This window comes from Eptatretus burgeri, chromosome 14 (assembly GCF_056783735.1).
Source record: "Eptatretus burgeri isolate ZD-2024b chromosome 14, Ebu_testis_v1, whole genome shotgun sequence".
Taxonomy (NCBI): Eukaryota; Metazoa; Chordata; class Myxini; order Myxiniformes; family Myxinidae; genus Eptatretus; species Eptatretus burgeri.
Window position 1 is genome coordinate 14,086,214 of NC_140974.1, and position 22,850 is coordinate 14,109,063.

At 52.7% G+C, this 22,850-nt stretch overlaps 1 protein-coding gene across 1 annotated transcript in view; it reads right to left on the reverse strand.

The window, feature by feature from the left end:
- LOC147012691 (otoferlin-like) overlaps positions 1-22,850 on the reverse strand; it is a 163,649-nt gene that overhangs the window by 40,190 nt on the left and 100,609 nt on the right. Inside the window, exons 32-33 of the mRNA XM_085853778.1 lie at positions 21,255-21,284; positions 18,874-19,005 (exon numbers count right to left, since the gene is read on the reverse strand). Coding sequence (XP_085709904.1) covers positions 18,874-19,005; positions 21,255-21,284 — 162 coding nt within the window. The remainder of the gene's footprint in view (positions 1-18,873; positions 19,006-21,254; positions 21,285-22,850) is intronic.

The following is a 22,850-nucleotide window of genomic DNA, read 5'->3' on the forward strand; positions in this document are numbered from 1 at the left end:
AAGGAGGAAATCGGGAGGAACACGATGGCGATAGAGGAATTAAAAAGAGAACAAGGGAAAATAAAGGAGGGATTGGGAGCCGTGAAGGAGGACTGTGAGAAAAGACATCGGGAAATGACAGACAAAGTTGAAAACCTGCGAAAGGAGGTAAAAGCGGAGACACAGAAAGGATTAAAGAAGGTGGCGGAGGAATGTAGAAAGAGACATGAGGAGGTAATTAATGAAATGGAGCGGAAAGCCGGAGAAAAGACAGAGGAACTGGGGGAGCAGATAGGAAAAAACCGGGGCGAGACAGAAGAGCAGTTTAGGACAACGAGGGAGGAAATATCCAAGACAAATAAGATGGTGACACAGGTACAAGGGGAGGTGGAGCAAATAAGAGAAAAAGTCGGGGAACTGTCGTTAGGAACGATAGGGGAGGAAATAAATGGGGTAATAAAGGGGAAAATGGAGGAAATGGAGAAGAGACTGACGGATAGGGTGGAGGCCCGGTGTGAGAAGCAGGGTGGCCTCCTTCGGGAACAGGGGGAGAGGATATACTCCCTCGAGGCGGATCGTGCCCAGGGGGGGCCGGTGTCACAGGGCGGAGGAGGAGGCTTGCCCGATGCGGGGGTGAGCATGCCAAGCTTGGGGAGGGTAGAGACCGCGGGGTCTTTTGGCCTAATGGGGGTACCCGGAATGACTGTTCCAGGGGGTGTGCAGAGTGTGAGTCCAATGGCTTGGGAGAATAAGCGGGACGACGCGGGGCACGGACAGACGCAGACAAGGGTGGTGGAGCCCCCGGGCAAATGGCTCGGACCCTGCGGGAGTGAGGCACCGTTGGGACTAGGGAGGTACACTCCTCCCGGAGTCCCTAGGGAACGGGAGGAGACCTCGAAAGAACCGAGGGTGCCGCTACCCCCGTACGATGGCAAGACGGACTTGAGGGCATATATGGCCCAGTTCCAGTGTGTTGCCAGAGGCAATGGCTGGAACGAGGTGCAGGGTGTGGCACAACTCACAGCGGCCCTGCGTGGCGTGGCTTTGGAAGTCCTGACCACGGTACCCAGTGAGGGGCGACCCCGTAGGATCTCCATTCGGCCCTAAAAACCGATTTGGCATGGACCAGCAGAGCGAGCTTGTTAAAGCTCAGCTCAACGGGCGCAAACGACGTCCCCAGGAATCACTGGGAGAATTGGCACATGACATTCGCCGCTTGGTGGGGATCGCGCACACCAACATGCCGCCGGAGTACCGGGAGGAGATTGCCCTGGACCATTTCCTTCGAGCAATAGGGGGCACCGATGTCGGAGCATTGCTCACCGTATGGCGCCCGGACAACCTCCAGAAGGCGGCTGATACTGCTGCCTGCTGGGAGGCAGCCAGAACGCCATTGGGAGGGGCTGGGCGCCATGCGGTGGCAGTCCGACAGGTGGACCCCGTGCACGACAGTGCGCTGGGAGCCGGGGCAACCCTGGGCGACCAAGCGCGAGTGGAAAGGATGGTGCAGGGCATGTTCGACCGCCGGTTCGGGAGACCTGTGGAGAGGCGGTCGGGCCCGGGAAGGGCGGGAGATGGGCCATCGGAGGGTACCCCAATTCGGAATGGAGGGGGGTATAATTCGGCGTACTGGAGGCAAACACCTTACCAGAAGAGGTGTTATAATTGTGGCGCAGGGGACCACCTGCAGCGGAGGTGCAACGCCCCGCGCAGGGAAAGGCCCCCGCGAAGAGAAGAGCCACAGCCCCCTAGACCACCAACTCCGCCCCGGGTCAATAGGGATAGCCAGGCCCAACCATCCCCCCCCCACCAGTCCCCGGGAAACTAAGAAGTGCCGAACATGTAGGGCCGTGTTCGGCAGACTCAGACGGAGAAGAGCCCTCAGAACTGCGACAGGTCATCCGTTGTGGCCAAATTGGCAAAGGTAGCTTAACAATTCGGTGCAAGATTGCCGGCGTAGGGGTAGACGCCGTGGTGGACACAGGAGCAAGCGCCACGATCATCAGCCCTGTGGTCCTTGATTCGAGTGTAGACGGTTGGGATGAGATCCACCGTCTGCAAAACCATAGTTTGCAGCTAGCTACCGGGGCAACGGCCCCTATCATAGGACGTGGTTTCGTGTCGTTTAAATTGGGCACTGTGAAAACCAAGATAGAGGTTTGGGTGGCAGAGGTGTACGACCCATGTCTAATAGGGTTGGATGTGCTGACGGCCGGTGGTTGTAAGATCGACTTGGGCCGGGGGGTCATGCAGTTGGGTGGTGAGGAGTTGCCGTTAGGAGGCGTGAGCACGGATGAGAGGGTGGAGCTGGAGGCTCCTGACTCCGTGGTCATTCCCCCGGGTGCCGAGGCGGTGGTCCCGGCCCGGTGGCGAGCACCCCCAACGTGGCAGGGCCCCTGCGGCCTAGCGGAACTACCGGCAGGGCCGTCAACCCCGGGCTTAGTCGTGGGCCGCACCCTGGTAAGTACCGACGGGCCAGTAGTGCCCGTACGGGTGATAAATGTTAGCACGGAACCACGCACTATCAGGAAGGGCACGAAGGTGGCAGATTGCATCCCAGTAAAAGAGGTCGCAGAGCTGAGGGACGATAACGTCGAGCCGGACCGGCCCCAGAAGGAGTCTCCAGACTCGATTAGGAACTGGCCCGGTCCCATTTGTGAGATGGTAAATCGGAGTAGTGTAGATTTGGAGGAGGCCCAGCGGGAGGCCTTATACAAGCTGGTCGACCGACACATCGGGATCTTCTCCTTGTCACCCGAGGATATTGGACGTACGGGCCTGGTGCAACATCAGATCCACACCAATGGGGCCCGGCCGGTCCGTCAGCCTGCTCGAAGGCTCCCATGGAGCAAAAGAGAGGAGGCTGATGAACAGGTTGAAAAGATGCTCAATGCAGGTGTCATCGAGCCCTCGGGAAGTCCTTGGATGTCACCAGTTGTGCTGGTTAAAAAGAAGGATGGGACCACGCGTTTCTGTGTGGACTATCGCCAGCTGAACAACGTGACACTCAAAGACTCCTATCCCCTGCCTAGAATTGACGATACCCTCGACGCCGTTGCAGGCTCTAAATGGTTCTCAACTTTGGACCTCAAGAGTGGGTATTGGCAGGTGGAGATGGATAAGACGGGGAAGGAGAAAACGGCATTTTCCACAGGGAAGGGACTGTATCAGTTCACTGTGATGCCGTTCGGTTTGTGTAACGCCCCCGCCACCTTTGAGAGACTGATGGAGCGTGTACTCGGCGGCATGCCGTGGCAGTCATGCCTGGTGTATCTGGATGACGTCCTGGTACACGCTAAAACATTCACCCAGGAGATAGCCAATTTGGACCAGGTGTTTGGGCACCTCAGGCAGGCAGGGCTGAAATTGAGCCCAGAGAAATGCACTTTGTTCGCGACAGAGGTGGCCTATCTCGGACACGTGATAGGCCGCGAAGGGGTGAAGACCGACCCCGGAAAAATTACAGCGGTAGAGGAGTGGCCCGTACCTACAACTGTCAAACAGGTGCGGGGCTTTTTGGGACTTTGCTCCTACTACCGGCGTTTCGTGGCAAACTTTGCGGAGATAGCCAGGCCCCTTCACCGGTTGACGGAGAAGGGGTTGAGATTTAATTGGACGGAGGAGTGCCAGGAGGCCTTCCTCAAATTAAAGGGGTGTTTGACATCCGCACCTGTTTTAGCGTACCCCACCGATGACGGGATGTATACCCTGGACACGGATGCAAGCCAGGAAGGATTGGGAGCAGTCTTGTCTCAGACACAGAGGGGCGTGGAAAGAGTGATCGCGTATTACAGTCGGGCCATGAGTAAGCCCGAACGAAATTATTGCGTAACTCGTAAGGAACTATTGGCTATGCTGTCTGCCGTGAGCCATTTCCACCCGTACTTGTACGGGAGGAAATTTTTGGTTCGAACTGACCATTCCTCCTTGCAATGGCTCTTACGGTTCAAGGAACCGGAGGGCCAAATTGCAAGGTGGTTGGAAAAATTGCAGCAGTACGATTTCAGTGTGGTCCATAGAGCCGGTAAGGCTCATGGGAATGCCGATGCGCTCTCTCGACGCCCCTGTCTGAGGGAAAACTGCAAATATTGTACGAGACATGAGGAGAGGGACCAATTGGCAGACGCCTCCCGAAACTCCCAGTCCGTGCGGCCCGGATGGTAGGCCCAACTTTGCCACTAACCGCAGGAGAGGAATTTGGTGGATTGGCATGGAGCACGGCCCAGCGGGAAGACCCCGTGCTAGGGCCAGTGTACAAATGGGTCCAGGAAAACAGGAGGCCCAGTGGGGAGGAAATCGCCCCATTCGGGCGCGAACAAAGGCATACTGGGCTCAGTGGAGGACCCTAGAAATGAGGGACAACATCTTGTATCGCAAGTGGGTGGAGATTCCTTCTGAACAAACTTCTTGGCTGGTGATAGTCCCTGATGGGTTTAAGACCCAAATTTTGAAACAGGTGCACGGTACCCGCGCCGGCGGCCATTTGGGCAGGACCAAAACAAAATCTCGGGCCCGCCGGCGGTTCTATTGGGTTAACATGGGGCGCGATGTACAGGACTGGTGTCGAGCATGCGACGCCTGTACTGCAAAAAAGGGACCGCCACAGAGGATGAGGGCCCCACTCCAACTACATCAGGTTGGGGCTCCCCTGGAGCGAGTGGCCATGGACATTTTGGGACCACTGCCCCCACTCGCCAGGGTAATAAGTACGTCCTCGTAATTATGGACTATTTCACCAAATGGCCAGAAGCCTTTGCCCTTCCCAGCCAGGAAGCAGGGGTTGTGGCCAAGGCCTTCGTAGAAGGATTTACATGCCGGTATGGGATTCCGCAGGAGCTGCACACGGACCAGGGACGAAATTTTGAGAGTGAATTACTAAAAGAGGTGTGCAGGCTCCTGGAAATTCGAAAAACACGGACAACGCCCCTGAGACCACAGTCTGATGGCATGGTGGAGAGGTTCAACAGGACCCTGGTCCAACAGTTGGCCCTCTTCACCGCCACTAACCAGGAGGACTGGGACGAACACCTTCCGTACCTCCTGATGGCCTATCGCGCGTCCCAGCACGGGTCTACCGCATGTAGTCCGGCGCTGTTGATGTATGGACGGGAGCTGAGAAGCCCCGTCGATTTATTGTGCGGTCCGACGCCTGAGCGGCTTGATAGGCCCCCGGGGGAGGGCTATGCCCGTCGGTTGGAGGAGGGCTTGGAGAAGGTCCACGCCTTCGCACGACACCAGCTCCAACAGGCGGGCATAAAAATGAAGCGCAGGTACGACCACCGGAGCCAGGTGAGCAAATACCCACCGGGGGCAAAGATTTGGTTCTTTAACCCCCGGCGAAGGAAGGGCAGATGCCCGAAGCTCACCTCACCTTGGCAGGGCCCGGGGTTGTCCTGGCGCAAGTCAGTGACGTGGTCCTAAAAATTAAAATGGGACCACGAGCCCTCCCTCGGATCGTCCACGCGGACCGCCTGAGGCCTTACAAGGGCGACCTTACGCCCTCATGGATATGTCTTGCCGGAGGAGTCGGTGCTGGAACAGCCGCTCCCGCAGAGGCGCAGGGCTCTCAGAGTCTTGCGACGAGTTCACGAGCCCAGTAGGAAGGGAGGAAATTCCCCCCCTGGGAAATTGATTAATGGGATTATTTGGAGACAGAGACAGACTTATGAATGTGTAGAGGGGACGTAGCTTAGCTACGTAGTGTTAAAAGGAACGTGCTGTAGTTTAAGGGACGACGTGGGAGCACGAGTTAGTTAGGGGAGGTAGTTAGGAGGATGGCAGAGTTCAGTGGTGTGTGTGTTGAAGAGTTGTTGGTGAGTTGTGAGGTGAGTACTTGGTGAGTGAGTGAGGCCAGCGGGTCTGTGTGTATGGAGCGAATGGGGAATGCATGGTGCGATGAGTGATTGGGGGGAGGAGGGACTCCCGCCCAAGGGACCCCGGGGTCAGAGTAAAGTGAGTTAGGGGGTTAGTCAAATTTACAAACGGAGGTCGTTTTGCTGTTGGTGGGAATGTAGGCTCGAGACCCATTTGGAGGGGTGCAGGAGCCCTGTTGACGGGCTTGGGAGCGTGGCTGCGAAAGGTGAGTATCGCTGAGTGGGTACCCCGGGCACCAGGCTAGTCGGCCGCGGTAGGCCAAGGGCCCATGGGGGGCCGGGATAGCGTAGTGGGCACGGGTGCGCCTGCTTGGTGCGGGGGCCCGGGGCGCCATTAGCCGCGTGGGCAGTGTTGTGGGCACGGGTGACCCTCGGAAAGGGGCCCGGGAGGCCGGCCTGCCACGTGTGCGTTTCAGGGGAGGTGCCATGGCGGGCACTCCCCGGTGTTAGGGAGCTGGTAGGCTCGGAGGCAGTGTAGTGCCCGGGGGTGCCATCGTCGGAGATTCGGCAGAGGGTCGTGCCTGCCAAAGGGAGCCACGTGTCCCAGCCAGGAGACCGTGTGAGGGCACGGAGAGAAAATTGGGGGGCGAGGCCCGAAATTGAGAGGACACCAACACAGGCGACGGGAATCTGGGTTGTTAGAACCAATAGTTTAAGCGAGAGGCGCTTGTTGAAAGCCCCGGGGTAGTTTAACAGTTAAATGGTTAGGATAGATTAGGAGATGTACCCCTCCGCACCATCCATCCCCTCGCTGTCATTGTGGGCCGCTGGACCCACTTTGGTTAAGATCGCCGAACTCTGGGGAGGCCATTCTGAGGCTTCGTTGGGCCTCGACACAGGACGTTAGCTCTCCCTTATTCCCCTCCGGGAAGGGAACGTAGGGGTTGGGAGTAGGCTAGGTGACAGGATAGGTTAGCCGAACAAGGACGATAAAGGGGGTTAGGGGACGATTTATAGTGGGGAAGTAAAAATAAAAACAACAAAAAAATAAGTTGGGGCTAAATTGGGGTTTGACAAATTAAGGGAGTGGGTATGTACAGTGACAGGCAAAGGCGATAGGTTGGGAGGGAGACGGGTAGGTAGGTCCGAGCCCGCCTTCCAAGTGGCCAGCACCACCGCACTCCCTCCACCAACTTCCACTGACGGCAAAGGCTGGCCAACTTCATCGGCTGGCCGTGTTTTGCTTCAAGGCGGAGGCCGGCCAACTTCATCGGCAGCTGTTGTTTTGCTGCAAGGCCTGTGCCATCGGCTGGCCGTGTTTGCTTCAAGGCCTGTGCCGGCCAGTTCATCTGCTGGCTGTTTTTCTTCAAGGCCTGTGCCGGCCAGTTCATCTGCCGGCTGTGTTTGCCTGCAGCGGCCTTCTTCTGCGGGCTGCGTTTGCCTGCTGCCTTTGCCATGCCATGCCCACTGCCCCTGTTCACCAGCCCCCGTTCAATTTTTGCTTTGCCCCCCCCCCCTGTTCATTTCCATGTGCGCCAGGATCCGCAAGGCAACAGTTTGCAAGCTGCGAGAACTGCCCTGTTGGCAGCTACAACACGGGCCTGCAGTGGCGGCCCGTGCACCGTGTTTGCGTTCATGCATCCATTCGTTGTGCTCATTGCGTGTGCCACTTGAGCTGGCACGGAGACTGCGTTGTGCAGCCCAAGCACCGTTGTGGTTCACTGCGTTCAGTTCAAAAGGGAAGGCCTTGGACTGCGTGTGAGCAGCCAGCCACGTTCCGTCACCTGCATTGTTTGAGTCAGAGACTGCATGTGGGCAGCCTGGCTCCCTGCGAACTGCTTTCTTTTGCAGAGTTCAATGATCCTGGGCCATGGTTTAGTGTAAAATTTGTAAGTTAAGGTTAAGATGTACTGTAAATATGAGTGCGCCCCCGGCATGTTTGTCTTAGCGCCGGCAATTTTATTTAAGTCGTCCGTGTGAGTGAGTTTGTTTAGATAGTTACGCAGCCCTCAGGTTATTTATTTTGGGGACACGAATACCATGAATGTCGCACTCAGGGATCCGTAGGTAAAGTGTACTAGGGGAAAACTACACATGATGGCACACGAAAATTTGACGACTCGGGACGAGTCTGTAAAAAGGGAAGGGGTAGTGTTGTGGTTACCAGATTCGCAAACCACCATTCAGGTCCCTTAGGTGAGGTATCTCGGTAAGTGCATGTGTAGTTAGGCCCAAACCCGTTGTCTAGTGGGAATACATGTCATTTATACGTGCTGCGACTCTTCAGGATAGCCGTTTTTCTTTTACTATCTTTATTTTGGACCAATCGCCACCATCACAACCACAACAACAACCACCAACCACAACGCCGCTTCACCACAACCGCCATGACCTTTACCGTCACAACTCGCCACCATCGCATCACCGTCATCTCGCGCCACTCATGGGCACCGATGCTGGACTCGTGTAGGGCGCACGTTGAACAGCGTGTACAAAATCACGGATTTTCTGCTTCAAAAACGGATCCAAAACGACACACGCCCACTTTTTGCCGTCCAATCGGTGAGCGAGGGGCGACTGGCCCGCCCCCAGGGCGATCGATATATGCAAATTTGTGGATCAAAGCCTTCACGCCCACTTTTTGGCGGGCCAAGGGGGAGCGAGGTGAAAGGTCAAAGGGAGGGGGTCAAAGGCGAAGTTACGGGGGGGGATAAAAGGACGGTGTTCGTCAGCCAAAGGAGTAGTAAAGGTCGGAACGAGGCGAAGGAGTCGGAACAGAGAGTCAAGACTTCGCGGGCGGTGGAGCTGCTCGTCGTGTGCGTTAAAAGTCGGAACGGAGGGGACGAGCTGTGGAGAGGCGGCGAGGGCGGACGAGGGGTGCTCGCGTCGTGCAGGGAGCTGCACCCCTGGGAGGCCGACAGCGCGACCTGGCCGAGGTGGAGACGCTCGTCGCATATAATAAAGATCCTCTATGCCCCGAGCATCAGCAACCCCCCTCCTGTTTCCCCCCGCGCTGAGATAGTGCGACCAAGGGGCCCCGTTCCCACCCCTGCCAGGCACTGTCCACGAGGCCCGCGGGTTGCGGGGCCATCGCCGCTCCGCGTCTCATCACCAGACGGGTAGGCCCGACCAGGTCTCGGCCCCAGGCCTACCTCATTCTTGAGGGTATTTCTTTTCCTTGGTTTTGGGTATGTGTTGTCGGCGCCGTCTGTGAAGTAGAATTGTATAAGTGTTGCCGTGTGCTCGGTAGTCGGTATTAGCTCTGCACTGTGTTTTCACTTTTATGTTTGCTTTTTGTGTAAATGGAATTGTGTTTTCTTTTTGTGTGCATTTGGTGGAATTGTATTTGTGTGCTTCCCGTGTGCCGAGAATAAACGTGCTTTATTGTTGAACTGTTCTCCCGCTGCTTCGTCTTTTCCTCCATTGAACCCCCATCTTGCTTCACGTAAAGGGTTGGTAGTGGGCTGAATACGCCCGATATTAATCGAACGTCGAGGTCGACGATAACACCGCTCGGTTATTCTGATAGTACGGAACGGGTCGCTTAAGTGGCCCGTGTCGAGTCGACCTGCGGCGAGTGCGATCGCCCGGTCTACCCTCCGCGTGGGTACTTAGGTAGTTCGAATTTGGCGAGCAACCCTATCCCACGCGGGGGCTGATTGGCTCGATCGCGGTGAGACCGAAAGGTCCACCCGTGACTGGTTCCCGGCGTTAGTCCGAGAGGGTCACGACTGGATTGTCCGTCCGGTGGGCGACGCGCCGCGGTCGAGTTACGTGGCCGTCGCACACCGGCGAGCGCAAGACCGCAACAAGATATATATATATATATCTATATATATATATATATATATTTGTATATATATATATATATATATATATATATATTTATATGTATATATATGTATATATATATATATATGTATATATATATATATATATATTGTTGCGGATTCGCACCCGCCGGCGTGCGAACGGCCACGTAACTCGAATCGCGGCACGTCGCCCACCGGACGGACAATCCCGTCGTGACCCTCTCGGACTAACGCCGGGAACTAGTCACGGGTGGACCTTTCGGCCTCACCACGATCGTGCCAATCGGCCCCCGCGTGGGATAGGGTTGCTCGCCAAATTCGACCTACCTAAGTACCCACACGGAGGGTAGACCGGGCGATCGCACCTCGCCGCAGGTCGACTTCGGACACGGGCCACTTTAAGCGACCCGTTCCGTACTATCGGGATAACCGAGCGGTGTTATCGTCGGCCTCGATGGTTCGATTAATTATCGGGCGTTTTAGCCCACGACCAACCCTTTACGTGAAGTAAGATGGAGATTCAATAAAGGAAAAGACGAAGCGAAACGGGAAAACAGTTCAACATGAAGCACATTTATTTCACGATGAACGGAAAGCACACATATACAATTACACCAAAAGCAAATGTAAAAGAAGAAGAAACACAATATTACACAAAAAGCAAATATAAAAGAGAAACACAATGCAGATCTATTACCGACTACGCGAGCACACGGCAACACTTATGCAGTTTTACTTCACAGACGGCGCCGACAACACATATACCCAAAGCAAACGAAAAGGACCACCCTCAAGGATGAGGCGGGCCTGGGGCCGAGACCGCGTCGGGCCTACCCGTCTGGTGATGAGCCGCGAAATGGCGCTGGCGCCCCGACTCCGCGGGCCTCGCTGGGACTGCCTGGTATGGGGTGGGGACGGGGCCCCCTTCTCGCACTATCTCAGCGCGGGGGGAAACAGGAGGGGGTTGTTGATGCTCGGGGGATGGAGCATATCTCCCTGTCTCGGGCCCCGCGACGAGCGTCTCCACCACGACCTCGGTCGCGCCGCCGGCCTCTCCCTCCGCAGCTCCCCGACTCCGACACGAGCACCCCCTCGACCGCCTTCGCCGCCGCCACCTCTCCACAGCTCCGTCCTCTTCACTCTGACTACTACCACTTCTTCCCAGCTCCACCGACAACTCCCCACTGACGAACGCGGTCGTTTATATCCCCCGTGGCCTCGCTCCTTCACCTTCGACCCTTTACCTCAGACCCTTCACCTCTAACTGGCTCCCCATTGGACCGAGGAAAAGTGGGCGTGAATGCTTTTTGATCCATGAATTTGCATATAGCGACCACACTCCAACGTACCTGGAGGCGGGGCCAAATCGCCCCACGCTCACCGATAGGACGGAACAGAAGCGGGCGCGAGTCGTTCCCGATCCGCTTCCTTCGGAAAGGCCGGCGCCCTTGCACCCCCGCTCGGCGCGCGCCCTGCACGAGTCCAGCATCGGTGCCCACAAGCGGCGTGGGAATAGCGGAGATGCGATGGCCGCGAGGGCGAGCCGCGACGGCAAAGGCCGCGGCCGTTGTTGTGAAGCGGCGCCGCGGCCGGCGGTTGTTGTGTGATGGCTGTTGAGACGTGGTTGGTGGTGGTAGTAATGGCGGCTGGTCCAAAATAAAGATAGTAAAAGAAAAACGGCTATCCTGAAGGGTCGCAGCCCGAGTGAATGACATTTATTCCCTCTAAACAACGGGTTTGGGCCTAACTACACATATACTTACAGAGATATCTCACCTAAGGGACCTGAATGGTGGTTTGCGAATTTCGTCAACCACAACACTACCCCCTCCCCTTTTTACAGACTCGTCCCGAGTCGTCAAATTTTCGTGTGCCATCATGTGTAGTTTTCCCCTAGTACATTTTACCTACGGATCCCTGAGTGCGACATTCATGGTATTCGTGTCCCCAAAATAAATAACCTGAGGGCTGAGTAACTACCTAAACAAACCCACTCACACGGACGACTTAAATAAAATTGCCGGCGCTAGGACAGACATGCCGGGGGCGCACTCATATGTACAGTACATCTTAACCTTAACTTACAAATTTTACACTAAACCATGGCCCAGGATCACTGAACTCTGCAAAAAGAAAGCAGTTAGCAGAGAGCCAGGCTGCTCGCATGCAGTCTCTGACTCAAATAATGCAGGTGACAGGGAACGTGGCCGGCTGCTCACTCGCAGTCCAAGACCTTCCCTTTTTAACTGAACGCAGTGACCCACAACGGTGCATGGGCTGCACAAACACAGTCTCCGTGCCAGCTCAAGTGGCACACGCAATGAGCACAACGGATGGATGGATGAATGGATGCACGCAAACACGGTGCACGGGCCGCCACTGCAGGCCCGTGTTGTAGCTGCCAACAGGGCAGTTCTTGCAGCTTGCAAACTGTTGCCTTGATCCTGGCGCACATGGCAATGAACAGGGGGGGCAAAGCAAAAATTGAACGGGGCTGGTGAACGTGGGCAGTGGGCATGGCAAAGGCAGCAGGCAAACACAGCCCGCAGAAGAAGGCCGTTGCAGGCAAACCCAGCTGGCAGACGAACTGGCCGGCACAGGCCTTGAAGTAAAACAGCCAGCCGGCAGATGAAATGGGCCGGCACAGGCCTTGCAGCAACACAGCCAGCAGATGAAGTGGCCGGCACAGGCCTTGAAGCAAAACACGGTCAGCCGATGGCACAGGCCTTGCAGAAAACAGCTGCAGACGATCCAGCCTGCACAGGCCTTGCAGCACAACAACAGCTGCCGATGAAGTGGGCCGGCCTTTGCCTTGCAGCAACGCAGCCAGCAGATGAAGCTGGCCAGCTTTTGCCGTTCAGTGGAGGTTGGTGGAGGGAGTACGGTGGTGCTGGCCACTCAGAAGGCGGGCTCGGACCTACCTACCTGTCTCCCTCCCACCTATCGCCTTTGCCTGTCACTGTACATACCCACTCCCTTAATTTGTCCAAACCCCAATTTAGCCCCAACTTATTTTTTTATTTTTACTTCCCCACTATAAATCGTCCCCTAACCCCCTTTATCGTCTTTGTTCGGCTAACCTATCCTGTCACCTAGCCTACTCCCAACCCCTACGTTCCCTTCCCGGAGGGGAATAAGGGAGTGCTAACGTCCTGTGTCGAGGCCCAACGAAGCCTCAGGATGGCCTCCCCAGACTTCAGCGATCTAACCCAAAGTGGGTCCAGCGGCCCACAACGAGAGCGAGGGGATGGATGGTGCGGAGGGGTACACTTCCTATCTACCCTAACCATTTAACCTGTTAAACTACCCCGGGGCTTTCAACAAGCGCCTCTCGCTTAAACTATTGGTTCTAACAACCCAGATTCCCGTCGCCTGTGTTGGTGTCCTTACAATTTCGGGCCTCGCCCCCCAATTTTCTCTCCGTGCCCTCACACGGTCTCATGGCTGGGACACGTGGCTCCCTTTGGCAGGCACGACCCTCTGCCGAATCTCCCGCTATGGCACCCCCGGGCACTACACTGCCTCCGAGCCTACCAGCTCCCTAACACCGGGGAGTGCCCCCCATGACACCTCCCCTGAAACGTACACGTGGCAGGCTGGCTTCCCGGGCCCCTTTCCGAGGGTCACCCTGTGCCCACAACACTGCCCACGCGGCTAATGGCGCCCCGGGCCCCCGCACCAAGCAGGCGCACCCGTGCCCACTACGCTATCCCGGCCCCCCCCCCCATGGGCCCTTGGCCTACCACGGCCGACTAGCCTGGTGCCCGGGATACCCACTCAGCGATACTCACCTTTCGCAGCCATGCTCCCAGCCTGTCAACAGGGCTCCTGCACCCCTCCAAACAGGTTTCGAGCCTACTTCCCCACGAACAACAAAACGACCTCCATTTTTCAATTTAACTAACCCCCTAACTCAATCTACACTGACCCCGGGGTCCCTTGGGCGGGAGTCACTCCTCCCCCCAATCACTCATCGCACCATGCATTCCCCATTCGCTCCACTCACACAGACCCGCTGGCCTCACTCACTCACCAAGCACATGCTTCCACTTCACTCACCAACTCTTCAACACACACACCGCTGAACTCTGCCATCCTCCTAACTACTTCCCCTAACTAACTCGTGCTCCCACGTCGTCCCTTAAACTACAGCACGTTCCTTTTAACACTACGTAGCTAAGCTACGTCCCCACTACACATTCACTGTCTGTCACTGTCTTCAAATAATCCCATTAATCAATTTCCCAACCTAAATCTGACTACAATCCCTCTAACTAATCCATTCCACGGGCCCCATGAGGACTTACCCCTGCCCCATGGAGCCGGTCTAGCTAAGCTAACCCTTCCCCCTAACTAGTTTCACCCTGTGCCCTGGTCAAGGGGGTCTTCCACCCCTTGCCCAGGAATCCTGTGCACCCAAAAGTGAGGCTTGCTTTTTCCCTTTTTTTTTCCACATGCGCAGCACCAGCGCGGCAACTCACAGCTCGCGCACTTTGCACCTGCCCGTGACGTCACGCAGCTGCACGTGTACCTCGTCCCTCCTTGGATGGTACCATCCGGCAGGGATACCCCTCCTGCCGGATTCCAACCCCACGTGCAGCCATGGCGTCACCGTGCGCATAAAAAAAAACACAAGCCCCACGTCTCGAGGGGTTCCCCACGCGAACACATGTGCTTTGCCCGTTGGAGCTTAACACACACGATCGCGTGGAGAACCCGTCCGGTCCAAATCCGTAATCCTGCCTAAACTTTGTCCGTCCGCGGGATCGGCAAATCCACCGCGTGCGTTTCCGGACCGGGACTTCACTCTCGTAAGCGAGCACGTGGGGGCCTCGTGCGTTACACAGCACGGACCTCGTGCTCACTGCTGGGTGAACCCGGCACGGTCCCCGAAACAACTACAGCCGCTACTTGGCTTTCTTTCCTCACATGTCGCCGTCGTCGCCATTCGACACACGCACTCCCGCGTGTTACGACGCTCACACACCTCACCATTAAACTCACCCCGGGAGACGCGGCTGCATGTTCACACATGCCCACCGACATCTCCCTTACATACCGCTCTCTCACACACACGGTCTCCCTTGCACTCGGCCGTTCACTCACGCATGCCATCTCCCTCGCACACGTGGCTCCACTCACTCGCGGCCTTTCACTCACTCGTGCCATTTCCCTCACACAAACGACACCACTCACACACGCGGGGGCACTCACCCGCGGTGCCTCATCCACACACCGTGTCTCACTCACACACGCGGGGGCACTCACCCGCGTGCCTCATCCACACACCCTTCCTCACTCACACACGCGGGGGCACTCACCCGCGGTGCCTCACTCATACTGGCCGTTTCACTCACACACACGGCCTCTTCCACTTGCGGTGCCCCTTTTACACACGGCGTGCTGGGAAGCACGTACACCGGCACAATCGCCACCACACCACTCACACACGGGGTCGCTTCCACACACGGGGACGCACTCACGCCTTGCACCACACACACAGGGACAACCACACTGGGGATTCGTGTCCCCACAAGGGTCTCCGGGGCCTCTATACCCCCCAAGCTCTCCGTGCACCTGTCCACAGCACTCCTCCCCTCGACCTCGCAAAGCACGACCGAACTCACCTGGTCGTGACTCGCGTCAAGGGGGCATACTCCCTCCCCTCGTTCCTGGAGGAGGCCATCCAACTGCTCGCACCGGGTCTCTACCCAGTCCGCGAGCTCACCCCCATTATCCTCCACTACCTCCGTGTGTGTGTGTGCGTCACTTACCCCGTCTTCATCGTGTAGTCTTCCCTCTATCGTTCCCATCTCCCGTGTCTCTGCCAACTCAGTCACCTCTTCACCCTTTACCTCCCTTGTCTCAACTATCATTTCCGTCTCTTCCCTTGTTATCTCCCTCGTGCACGTCTCCGTCACCCCAATTAGTTTGTCCCTCTCGGTTACCGTCACTTTTTCTGTGACGAGCCTCGCCCAACACGCCCCCCGAATTATTTTGTCACCCGCCTCCACCGCGGGCCCGACAGCCGTTGCACCCCCTTCCAGCTCGTTCGCTCCCACACGTGGAGTCGCCATTTTTAGCTCCCTGGTCACTGCCTTCATGCCCGCCTGCAGGCTTCGGCCCATGTTCTGCGTCTCACCCCGCAGCTTTTTCGTTTCTTCCTTCATTTGCTTGTTCATGCCTTTCATTTCGTTTTTCATTTCATTTGTGTTTGTATCCATCTTTTCGTTCATTTGTTGTGTATTCGCATCCATCCTCGTTCCGTGCATTTCCCCACTGATTCCTGCCAGCATGGCAGCCGGGCCATGTCGGGTGCGCTTGGGTGAGCCGTTTCGGCAAGGATCGGGGGGTTTTGGTGGAGAGGGGGAGGGGAGGTGTCATACACCGCGGCCGCCACCGCACCTATTTCGGGCTCTGGGTTCAGTTGGGGGAGTTCGTGTTCCTGCACAACCAACATTTCCTGCACGGGGATTTCATCCTGGACCATGGATTCTACACATTCTACATCCATTTCTAATACCCCCGGCTCCCGCTCGCCTTGAGACGCCATCTTGCTTCTCGTAAAGGGTTAATTTTAGCTCGCTCGTAATTTGGAGGGAATCGGGGGTCGCTCCTCTCACCCCTGGACCGATTCCCGTGAATTTAGCTGGAGACAGGAGAGCCCGTTTTCCCGTTCTCCGATACCAGTGCCGCGAGGAGGGCGATGAATTTATATCGCACGACCTGACACCAGTGTTGCGGATTCGCGCCCGCCGGCGTGCGAACGGCCACGTAACTCGAACCGCGGCACGTCGCCCACCGGACGGACAATCCCGTCGTGACCCTCTCGGACTAACGCCGGGAACTAGTCACGGGTGGACCTTTCGGCCTCACCACGATCGTGCCAATCGGCCCCCGCGTGGGATAGGGTTGCTCGCCAAATTCGACCTACCTAAGTACCCACACGGAGGGTAGACCGGGCGATCGCACCTCGCCGCAGGTCGACTTCGGACACGGGCCACTTTAAGCGACCCGTTCCGTACTATCGGGATAACCGAGCGGTGTTATCGTCGGCCTCGATGGTTCGATTAATTATCGGGCGTTTTAGCCCACGACCAACCCTTTACGTGAAGTAAGATGGAGATTCAATAAAGGAAAAGACGAAGCGAAACGGGAAAACAGTTCAACATGAAGCACATTTATTTCACGATGAACGGAAAGCACACATATACAATTACACCAAAAGCAAATGTAAAACAAGAAGAAACACAATATTACACAAAAAGCAAATATAAAAGAGAAACACAATGCAGATCTATTACCGACTACGCGAGCACACGGCAACACTTATGCAGTTTTACTTCACAGACGGCGCCGACAACACATATACCCAAAGCAAAAGAAAAGGACCACCCTCAAGGATGAGGCGGGCCTGGGGCCGAGACCGCGTCGGGCCTACCCGTCTGGTGATGAGCCGCGAAATGGCGCTGGCACCCCGACTCCGCGGGCCTCGCTGGGACTGCCTGGTATGGGGTGGGGACGGGGCCCCCTTCTCGCACTATCTCAGCGCGGGGTGAAACAGGAGGGGGTTGTTGATGCTCGGGGGATGGAGCATATCTCCCTGTCTCGGGCCCCGCGACGAGCGTCTCCACCACGACCTCGGTCGCGCCGCCGGCCTCTCCCTCCGCAGCTCCCCGACTCCGACACGAGCACCCCCTCGACCGCCTTCGCCACCTCTCCACAGCTCCGTCCTCTTCACTCTGACTACTATCACTTCTTCCCAGCTCCACCGACAACTCCCCACTGACGAACGCGGTCGTTTATATCCCCCGTGGCCTCGCTCCTTCACCTTCGACCCTTTACCTCCGACCCTTCACCTCTAACTGGCTCCCCATTGGACCGAGGAAAAGTGGGCGTGAATGCTTTTTGATCCATGAATTTGCATATAGCGACCACACTCCAACGTACCTGGAGGCGGGGCCAAATCGCCCCACGCTCACCGATAGGACGGAACAGAAGCGGGCGCGAGTCGTTCCCGATCCGCTTCCTTCGGAAAGGCCGGCGCCCTTGCACCCCCACTCGGCGCGCGCCCTGCACGAGTCCAGCATCGGTGCCCACAAGCGGCGCGGGAATAGCGGCGATGCGATGGCCGCGAGGGCGAGCCGCGACGGCAAAGGCCGCGGCCGTTGTTGTGAAGCGGCGCCGCGGCCGGCGGTTGTTGTGTGATGGCTGTTGAGACGTGGTTGGTGGTGGTAGTAATGGCGGCTGGTCCAAAATAAAGATAGTAAAAGAAAAACGGCTATCCTGAAGGGTCGCAGCCCGAGTGAATGACATTTATTCCCTCTAAACAACGGGTTTGGGCCTAACTACACATATACTTACAGAGATATCTCACCTAAGGGACCTGAATGGTGGTTTGCGAATTTCGTCAACCACAACAATATATATATATATATATATATATATATATATGAAAATGTTAAATTGAGGTCGATTGTGATAGAAGTCTCTTTTGGTCTGTTGTGCCTGATGGTCAATTGTGGACCCCAATGGAGGTCTATTATGCCTGATGAAGTCGGCGAATCGTTGCCCAAGACCGGGTCTGCTCTCGCTTTTTTGCTCAAATTAGCGGTCAATGTATTTTTTTTTCTTTTGGTTGAAAGCACCTTCTTCTTTAAAAACAAAACAAAACAAAAAAAACACCCACATACACACATATATATATATACACACACACAGTACCCATGTATATATGTATTTTCTATTTTTATTTATTTTTGATGAAGGCTCCAGTCATTGACTAAATCATCTTCATTGAGACCAGGCTTTAAGTAAAGAGAAATAAAAGAGAGAATGTAAAGTGAGCAGTGAAAATGAGTAAGAAAAGTGTATGATGTTTGTTTGAAAAATGTATGATGTTTGTTTTCAAAAGCAGAGATATTAAAGTTAGCCCGGTAGTTATAGTTTGAGTGAGACAGAAAGTAAGACCAGCAATCATGATACAGAGTGTAAGATGCTTCCGGGCACCACTTTAACGCTCCTAAGTCAGAACGGTAGTACTACCCTGAACGGTTGCTGTCTACAACCTCCTACCTAAATAATGTAAGGATGTAATTAGCGGTGAAATGTGCCAGTTTAAACACAATTATCTGTTTATGATGGGTAGATATTCAAGCTTGATTTAGCTAAGTGCTTAAAATTTTGTTCACCGAAATGAGGTAATGCAAAACAGAAGTCAAATCGAGAAGGTAACTGTTTCAGGGTAATCGGTGAAGTTTGTAATTTACCTCCTTTAATGTCTCAATGGAGGCAAAATATTTGGACCACCAGTCGAGGAGCTCTTCATTTGGCTCTTCTTCCTCATTTTCCATCTCCTTCTTCTTTTTCTTCTTCTTTCCCTCTTTCTCGCTCTCCCCAACCTGGGAACAGATTTCAATGTCAATCGTTTGATGAATCCATTCTTCCCACCTGTAACCCTACCCCCACCCTCACCCTCATGGTCATGCGTACCTCAGGTTAACATTGAACACTAATCATCAATTTCAAAAGACAACGAGCATGTGCTCTTGATATGAAATAAAAGCGCACCCATGTCCGAAGCAAGCGGTTCAGTTTGGCATTTTAATATGAAATAGGTAAAGCCAAGAAACAAATGAAACCCTTTATAATTACAAATTATAATTACCCTTTACAAACCATTAGAATTACCCTTTAGATCCCATTATAATTACCCTTTCCAACCCACCATAATTACCCTTTACAACCCACCATAATTACCCTTTACAACCCATCATAATCACCCTTTACAACCCATCATAATCACCCTTTACAACCCATTATAATTACCCTTAACAACACGTCATAATTACCCTTTACAACCTATAATAATTACCCTTAACAACCCACCATAATTACCCTCAACAACCCATCATAACTACCGTTAACAACACGTCATAATTACCCTGAACAACCTATCATAATTACCCTTAACAACCCAACACAATTACCCTTAACAACCCAACACAATTACCCTTAACAACCCAACACAATTACCCTTTACAACCCATCATAATTACCCTTAAAACCCATCATAATTACTCTTTACAACCAGTCATAATTACCCTAAACAAACCATCACAATTACCCTTTACAACCCGTCATAATTACCCTTTACAACCCATCATAATTACCCTTTACAACCCATTAAAATTACCCTTTACAACCCATCATAATTACCCTTTACAACCCATCATAATTACCCTTTACAACCCATCATAATCACCCTTTCCAACCCATTATAATTACCCTTTACAACCCATCATAATTACCCTTTACAACCCATTAAAATTACCCTTTACAACCCATCATAATTACCCTTTACAACCCATCATAATCACCCTTTCCAACCCATTATAATTACCCTTTACAACCCGTCATAATTACCCTTTACAACCCATCATAATTATCCTTAAAAACACATCATAACTACCCTTAACAACCCGTCATAATTACCCTTTACAACCCGTCATAATTACCCTTAACAACCCAACACAATTACCCTGAACAACCCAACACAATTACCCTTTACAACCCATCATAATTACCCTTTACAACCCATCATAATTACCCTTTACAACCCATCATAATCACCCTTTCCAACCCATTATAATTACCCTTTACAACCCGTCATAATTACCCTTTACAACCGATCATAATTATCCTTAACAACCCTTCATAACTACCCTTAACAACCCGTCCTAATTACCCTTTACAACCCGTCATAATTACCCTTAACAACCCAACACAATTACCCTGAACAACCCAACACAATTACCCTTTACAACCCGTCATAATTACCCTTAACAACCCAACACAATTACCCTGAACAATCCAACACAATTACCCTTTACAACCCATCATAATTACCCTTTACAACCCATCATAATCACCCTTTCCAACCCATAATAACTACCTTTAACAACCCGTCATAATTACCCTTTACAACCCGTCATAATTACCCTTAACAACCCAACACAATTACTCTCAACACCCCAACACAATTACTCTTTACAACCCGTCATAATTACCCTTTACAACCCATCATAATTATCCTTAACAACCCATCATAACTGCCCTTAACAACCCGTCATAATTACCCTTTACAACCCGTCATAATTACCCTTAACAACCCAACACAATTACCCTGAACAACCCAACACAATTACCCTTTACAACCCATTATAATTACCCTTTACAACCCGTCATAATTACCCTTTACAACCCGTCATAATTACCCTTTACAACCCGTCATAATTACCCTTTACAACCCGTCATAATTACCCTTTACAACCCGTCATAATTACCCTTTACAACCCTGTCATATTTACCCTTTACAACCCATCATAATTACCCTTTACAACCAGTCATAATTACCCTTTACAACCCATCATAATTACCGTTTACAACCCATCATAATTACCCTTTACAATTACATCTAATTAGTTAAGAAATAAACATGGTGGGTAAAAAAAGGTTTTTCCTCCACTTCTTATTCTTCATTTTTGATGGACAGATGGCTGGTTGGAAGGAAGGACGCAGCCAAAGATTGAAGCAGTTTCACCGCTAAAAAAAATACACAAGTTGTTGTGATGATGTGACAAGAACTTACCATCTCAACCTTCACCATAGAATCTGAACACTGGAGAGGAATGACATAGGACAAAGCAAGGCGTTAAAATGCAAATGTATAATAATAATTTCATAAAACCTTAAAAACCAATTCAATCCGATGGCACCAATTAGTGAACCACAAATTGATGGCAAATCATGATGAACGAATGTATTAACGATAAAAACAATATTTCAACAAAACTGGTTATAAGTTTTATGTGTACATTTTCTGGTTCTTCCTTGAATTTCTCTGCGATCATCAAAGATGTTTTTTTTATCTTGCCAAAACGAAGTTTTTGCAAGATATGTTAGTCAGCTTGTATGTTTTTTTATTTTTTGTTTGTTTGTTTGTTTGTTTGTCTGTAATCACGTATAAAAAATTCTGCAGAGCACAGTTATCATTGGAAATTTTTGTAACTTCGCATATCAGAGGCCTATAGAGGTCACTTTCAGTGCACAAAATTTTGAAGGTCAAGGTCATAGGTCAAGGTCACTTTGTCACAAATCAGGGGAGTCGACGAAACCCTTATTTTTTGAGTAATTTTGATCGGATCGTCTTCAAACTTCATGGGAATATAGTTCATGATCTGGCGCTCAGCTGATTAATTTTTGGTGGCGATTGGCCTTGACCTTCATAAGTTTTTTTTTTTTTTGGTCTGTAATCACGTATAAATCATTCTGCAGAGCACAGTTATCATTGGAAATTTTTGTAACTTCGCATATCAGAGGCCTATAGAGGTCCCTTTCAGTGCACAAAATTTTGAAGGTCAAGGTCAAAGGTCAAGGTCACGTTGTCACAAATCAGGGGAGTCGACAAAACCCTTATTTTTTGAGTAATTGTGATCGGATCGTCTTCAAACTTCATGGGAATATAGTTCATGGTCTGGTGCTCAGCTGATTAATTTTTGGTGGTGATTGGCCTTGACCTTCATGGTTAACGCCTAAGGTCAAACATATTTGACCCCAAGGTCAAATTTTCAAGTTTTAGGAACCATATCGTGTGGTACCAAAAATTGAACACCTCGATGAGTGCTTTCTAGACATGTCAAGCTTGAGACATTATGACGCCATTTGGTGACGTTATGAGGCAAACGCATATTTTTCATGGATACTCTAGAACGATTCTCATCGGAATCTCTCGTAGGCAGATATTCCTCAAGGAGTCGCTCCTGGTGGATAGCAGCTCTGTTCACCTCAGTGTGACCTTAAAGAAGTCACACGTGGTCACCTTTTGGCAAGATACGGGTCACCCTGCGGGTGACATTGGTTTATTTTTGTTTTTTTGTATGCACTGTCGAGGCTCATATGAGAGCAAACACATAGAATGTACAACAAGGGGGAGCAGGAGACAAGAGGGTCAGGAGAGGGAAGGAAAAAACAATGTGGAACAGACATGAGATCTGTGGAAGGGAGAGGGATGGGGTGGGGGTACACAGGGTAAACAAGATGGACACGACAGGGACTTTCAGGTCCTTACACAACAGGGACTTTCAGGAAGGAATGCAGAGAATTTGAAGGAGGTGGGTTTGGGGTGGATTAACGGAGGTAGAAAAGATCATGGTTTTGGATGGGGGATGATAAGAGATGGTGGTGA